The 6,500-nt window shown below is 28.5% G+C and overlaps 2 protein-coding genes across 2 annotated transcripts in view; both read right to left on the bottom strand.

The window, feature by feature from the left end:
* The window catches only part of LOC108578943 (60S ribosomal protein L6), a 2,494-nt gene extending 1,500 nt beyond the window's left edge, over nucleotides 1-994 (bottom strand). The window contains exon 1 of the mRNA XM_017942362.1: nucleotides 971-994. Coding sequence (XP_017797851.1) covers nucleotides 971-994 — 24 coding nt within the window. The remainder of the gene's footprint in view (nucleotides 1-970) is intronic.
* Nucleotides 995-1,432: 438 nt separating this feature from the next.
* Nucleotides 1,433-6,500, bottom strand: part of LOC108578960 (AP-3 complex subunit beta-2) — a 5,422-nt gene continuing 354 nt past the window's right edge. Inside the window, exons 2-10 of the mRNA XM_017942382.1 lie at nucleotides 6,183-6,258; nucleotides 5,373-5,954; nucleotides 5,001-5,297; nucleotides 4,588-4,855; nucleotides 2,886-3,599; nucleotides 2,517-2,810; nucleotides 2,159-2,430; nucleotides 1,702-2,066; nucleotides 1,433-1,586 (exon numbers count right to left, since the gene is read on the bottom strand). Of these exons, the coding sequence (XP_017797871.1) occupies nucleotides 1,433-1,586; nucleotides 1,702-2,066; nucleotides 2,159-2,430; nucleotides 2,517-2,810; nucleotides 2,886-3,599; nucleotides 4,588-4,855; nucleotides 5,001-5,297; nucleotides 5,373-5,954; nucleotides 6,183-6,258 (3,022 nt within the window). The remainder of the gene's footprint in view (nucleotides 1,587-1,701; nucleotides 2,067-2,158; nucleotides 2,431-2,516; nucleotides 2,811-2,885; nucleotides 3,600-4,587; nucleotides 4,856-5,000; nucleotides 5,298-5,372; nucleotides 5,955-6,182; nucleotides 6,259-6,500) is intronic.

Raw genomic sequence — 6,500 nt, forward strand, 5'->3', positions numbered from 1 at the left:
TTTTATAAAATTCTCCATTTTTTTTCTATCATAATAAGAGATTACTTCGATAATTTTAGATCCATTGATCTCATTCCATCTTACCGTAAATCGTGTGGCTAAAAGACTCTCTGCTGTGTTTCCATCTATTGGTCATACTCTAAAGTCGATACACACAGTTATCGATAATTGCATATATCGATTGTATTCGATAACTATCGATTATTTAAAATAAGTTTTTTGTATTAAATATTTTTTTTAACCATAAACACTTTTTGTTAAAAATTAGTAAAAATAAAAATAATTATCTTACTATTAAATGTAAAGATAAATAAAAATTATTATTTGTAAATTTTTATCAGTTTATCAGTATTCAATTATCATTTAATTAAATTATTATTTTTACTGACAAAAACTGTCTTTTAAAATAATATATGCAAGGGAATGCATTTTGTTAAAAATATAAAATTATTTCTTATACATTCACAGGTTTGCAAAGATAAGTTTAATAATATTTTAAACGTATTTGAAGTAGTAAAAGCACTGTGTAATATGGAAATAATAGTTAAATACTTAATTCGGTTGTTTTCTTTGCTATGTAGATTCATTCTTTTCATTACATTAAAAATAAAATTAAAAACACAATAAACATTATTTTTATATGATAACAAATATACATTTTTTAAAGCAATAATATGTATAATAGACTCCCTCTTGACCGGCCCGAATGGGACCGGAGCTCTGACTAGATAAACAAATAGCCGGTTAATCCGAGGATATCACTTATAGGTTGTAAAGAAAATAAAAAATACATATATACACATATACAAAGAAATCAATAATGAGCTTCAATATGGTTGATGATGAGTTTGATGTGCAACGGTTATCGATTGTCTTATGTCAAAATTCATTACTGTTAGGGAAAAATCACTATCTATTTCTACGGAAACTATTGGTTGGTTACAACGGAGTCAGGTAAGAGAGAGTCTACTGTAATATTACTACGTCTTTCCATTTTAAACTTAATGTTTATACATATAGAAAAGAGTCTGCATAGTATCTTGTTATTTATTTTACAACTTTATCACAATAAAAATACTTAACAAAATTAAACTATATTAATCTTAGCAAATTCATGAATATATAAGAAGGAATTGGTATGTAGATGCACTTATTTGGAAGGATATAATGATATTTGGGTCTGAACGATTAATTTAATGTGGTTTAAAAAACCGATATATTTTTTACTAAACAATAGTTTAAATTTATTATGAAAATTTAATAATCTCATAACAAGTATATTATACTTAAATTTCTATATTTCATTAATATATATTCATGTGAAATTAAATATATATGCACTTAATCACCATAAATGTTTTATATTTATTTTATACAAGTGTTGTAAATATATTTAGTGTATATTTAATTCATGACTATAAATATAAAATATTTAGTTTATCTTTAAATTACTTTTTAATTCATTCAACAAGATTGAACCTATTACCATTTTTTCACAGTTTACACAAATCATTAATGAATCGTTTTCTATCATTTTTATTGTCACTAATATTAAGGACTTTGATGCTAAAGTATGGGCGGCAAACCTGTGAGAATAATAAATATTAACCAAATGTACAAAATCTTTTAATCTTATATTAATTTTCATTATAATGCAGACGACAATTTATTTAAATAAACTATAATTTAAATTTTACTAACCTGATTTCTTCATCACTGCTAGATATCATTGCAACATTCGCAGTCTCAAAAACATTTTGAGAAATAATTTTTTTGTTGCCCGAATATTGCACGGATGCGATATGTTCATTCATACCTTTTAATTTATTTTTTTCAGTTAAAAACATATCTTCCGGTAAAAGTACGGCTCGTATTATTTCTCCAATAGGTGCTTTAATAGTAACAGGGTACGAATGCGTTTCTTCACCAATTGTAAAATCAATATTAAAATTCGCTGGTTGTGTAGAATCATTAAAATTGATACCCAATGTAGAGGATAAATTGGAATTTATTTCCAATAGCGATATCCCCGTGAAATCATGTATAAGCATACCTTTCGGTAAATTCTATAATAAAAGCAAACAACGAATAGTTTTATAATATTCGCAAAATAATAATACAAAGAAGGAGGTCGAATATACATATCATGCAAATTTACCTTTACTCCCATTTGTATATCTTTAATAGGTTCACTGCCTTCATTTGAAAACGTCAATTCAATAGTAACCAAATAAGAACTTACTAAATGCTGCGATCTAGTAAATCGATATTCAATCTTTAAACCGTGACCCGTAATATTATTTAATAATTCTGATTTTTTGATAGGAATAAATGACGCTGATACTTCTCTGATGTCATTTGCAACATTTGAACTGGTAGGAGTAAGAAGACTTCCTGTGCTCAATGGCATAACAGGTGTCATTGGAATCACTAAACGTAATAAATAAAATAAATCAGAAATTCGTGGATACTATATTTTTAAATAATTTTCTGTTTCCTATAATATTGTACCTTACCGTCATCTAACTCTAAAAGGAGATCAATGTTACTTTTTGGTTTTTCCTTTACTTCTTGATTTGACGCTTTGTACTGTTCGTCTTCACTTTCCTGAGAATCTTCAGATGATTCTTCGGAATCTGATTCTTCACTTTCAGACTCACTATTGGACTCATCAGACAGTTTCGTAGATTTTTTTTTCTCGCTATCATTTTCAGATTTACCAGATTCTGATGTATACTCAGATGAGTCACTTTCTTCATCCGAAGAATCACTCGTTGAAGTATCCGAAGATTCATTTTCATTATCCAATTCTAAAAATTAATATTTTTAATTAAAAATAATAATATCAATAAATTGCCTTTAGTTTTGGTAATTTTAAAGCATACCTTCTGCTGGAAGATCATCCTGGAAGACATCACTAGAAAAAAGTTTTTCCTTCCCCATTCCTTTTCTGTCTTTCTTATTTTTTCTATAATATTCATCTCTTATATCTCTCACAGTACCACTTGCAACGTCTCTTACGGATGGATCAGGAGCCACATCAGGAAAAGGTGGTAAAGGGCGGTAACCAGCACATGGCATATCCAAATAATGCGATAATGTACCCAATTGATATCCGGAATTTTTAAATCTAGATGTTAGTGTTGGTGCAGGTTTCAGAGCTAAAAATATTTGTTTTGCAAGTTGTTGAAGTTTTTTCTTATGCCCGTCCTCATCAAAAATAAAACGTCTTAAGAAGCGTGCGCGATCTCTAATATCGTAGTTTTGATCATATTTTGCAAGTTGGAAGACATATTGACAAAATGGTTTAGTTTGAATAGGATTATTTAAACACAATTTTACAGCTAAATTTAAAATTTGTAGCTTCACGATATCTTGTTCATTTACAAAATTTTTTGCCATTTTTCTAAGTACATCTGGTGCTATCTTAGGCACCCTATCTGAATATTCTCCTAAAAGCCATAAAATTGATGCTCTGGCTTGTGGTATAGTTATGAAGTCCATTAATTTTGCCATATGAGCAATTATATTTTTGTGTTCATTTGGTTGAGTTTGTAAGAGTTTCTTTATAACAACAACACTTTCTGCTACAACAGCCTCTAAATAAAAAATGATATAAAATTATAAGTATGTAATTTCACATTGTAGAAACACTTACCATCTCGATTACTCAATAACGAAACTAATCCATTCAAACATGTGTCAGTTACTTCTTTTATGTTACTTGCACATCTCCCAATTGCTTGTATACTTGCTCCAACAAATTCTTTGTCACTACTAGAAATGTATGTTTGGAATTCTCTCAGTATAACTCCAATACTAGTTTCAGTATCCTGGAAGACATCACTAGAAAAAAGTTTTTCCTTCCCCATTCCTTTTCTGTCTTTCTTATTTTTTCTATAATATTCATCTCTTATATCTCTCACAGTACCACTTGCAACGTCTCTTACGGATGGATCAGGAGCCACATCAGGAAAAGGTGGTAAAGGGCGGTAACCAGCACATGGCATATCCAAATAATGCGATAATGTACCCAATTGATATCCGGAATTTTTAAATCTAGATGTTAGTGTTGGTGCAGGTTTCAGAGCTAAAAATATTTGTTTTGCAAGTTGTTGAAGTTTTTTCTTATGCCCGTCCTCATCAAAAATAAAACGTCTTAAGAAGCGTGCGCGATCTCTAATATCGTAGTTTTGATCATATTTTGCAAGTTGGAAGACATATTGACAAAATGGTTTAGTTTGAATAGGATTATTTAAACACAATTTTACAGCTAAATTTAAAATTTGTAGCTTCACGATATCTTGTTCATTTACAAAATTTTTTGCCATTTTTCTAAGTACATCTGGTGCTATCTTAGGCACCCTATCTGAATATTCTCCTAAAAGCCATAAAATTGATGCTCTGGCTTGTGGTATAGTTATGAAGTCCATTAATTTTGCCATATGAGCAATTATATTTTTGTGTTCATTTGGTTGAGTTTGTAAGAGTTTCTTTATAACAACAACACTTTCTGCTACAACAGCCTCTAAATAAAAAATGATATAAAATTATAAGTATGTAATTTCACATTGTAGAAACACTTACCATCTCGATTACTCAATAACGAAACTAATCCATTCAAACATGTGTCAGTTACTTCTTTTATGTTACTTGCACATCTCCCAATTGCTTGTATACTTGCTCCAACAAATTCTTTGTCACTACTAGAAATGTATGTTTGGAATTCTCTCAGTATAACTCCAATACTAGTTTCAGTTGCTAAATTGGTCAAAATGTCTAATTTTAAAAGCTTTATATGTGTAGGATCCGAAGTTCTTACAAAGAATGACTTAAGAAAAGGTTCAAACATTCCCTGTATAAAAATGGAAATTCTTAATTAAAAAAGAAATATTTACCGTTCATTTCTACATTATTTACTTAAATAATTTTTATTTTAATTAATATTTTCTGTATGTCTACGACAAATTATTTTACAGTAACATTAGTACTTACATTACCTTTCTGGTAATTGATATGCTAGTAATGCAATGAAGAACCACACTTTGAACTTCTCTATGCCCTCTTAATAGTCTTATCAATGCTTTAGCAGCAATCATTACTTCTCTTCGTGGTGCAGTATGGTGATATAATTGAGATACTGCCATTACTACAGAAGCATTTCTACTTTGTAAAAGAGGTTTTGTATTTCGTAATAATAATCGGTGATCAGAAACTAATGTTGATTTTGGTTTCTTTGTATTAGATGAATCAGAATCAGAATCATAAAATGGGCGATTTTCATCTTCCTCTATACTCTATAAAAATAAATTTCAAAATAGAGATATTTTACATATATTAAATTAAAAATACTTTTAAAAAATTATACATACACCTACGTTAGGATCAATAAACTGTGTCCTTGCATATCTTGTAAGCATGTTGACTATAACAACTTGGCCCCATTCATCAACATCTACTAACAAGTTACAGAGTTTTCTGTAATTTTTGTGTATCAAATCTATTCTTTCAGGACAAACCTCTTCAAATGCCATTACCGCAGAACCCACAACAAGAGTTGTTTTATCAGATAATAGTTTTTCTAATACACTTGTTAACTCTTCTTTTTGTTCTGAATCTAATGAGTAAAGTTTAGGAATAGCATGTGCTGCAGTTTTTCGGACATATGGTGACATATCACTAGCTGAATCTTTAATAGCAAGCATTACAATAGGCACTATCATAGAAACTCGTATACTTGAAAGCACTCTTAAAGCACTGGCTCTTATTAACTGATTAGGATCTTTCAATGCTCGCTGGAATGTAGAAATAGATAAAAGGGCAAGATCTTGTTGATCTTCTGCATAACGGACCAAATAAACATAAACTAATTTTTTCACTTCAATATTTTTTGATACAACATTTTTTACTACAGCTGGAAATAATTCTGATGCATCTCTTCCTTTTGCTATCATCTGAAAAAATGATTATAATCTTCATTTATTTTTCCTAAACTAAGAGAAGCAAATAAATGTATAAAGTTTACATATATATAAAATAAGTACAAAAATGACAGTAATTTCTTAAATTATATTGGTTCATAATGATGCCCAAAAATTAAATACTAGTGTATGTATACTTTTTATAAATATTTATCAATAAAAATAATAATAGAAAGTTAAGTAACAAGTATAAAGAATTACCCCTATTATACGTTTCATAGCTTCTAACTTAAGCCCATCCTTATTGCTGTCCAACATTTGTTTCAAGTCTTCATGCCTAAAAGAAGGCTACTTTAAAATATTTAACTATATGTTATCTATTAATATATTTAATGACATATTTTATCCTTTGATGTATAATATTTTAAATTTATAAATCATGATTTGAAATGTATATAAAAGTTCATATTTCAAACATGTAAGACAAAGTAAATAAAAATTATAGCAAAAATGTAACAAATAATGAAAAAAATATATTAATTTTTTCATTTATTCTTCCATTCATAATACTTTAAATTT

This window comes from Habropoda laboriosa, unplaced genomic scaffold (genome assembly GCF_001263275.1).
Source record: "Habropoda laboriosa isolate 0110345459 unplaced genomic scaffold, ASM126327v1 scaffold30, whole genome shotgun sequence".
In the NCBI taxonomy this organism is placed as follows: Eukaryota; Metazoa; Arthropoda; class Insecta; order Hymenoptera; family Apidae; genus Habropoda; species Habropoda laboriosa.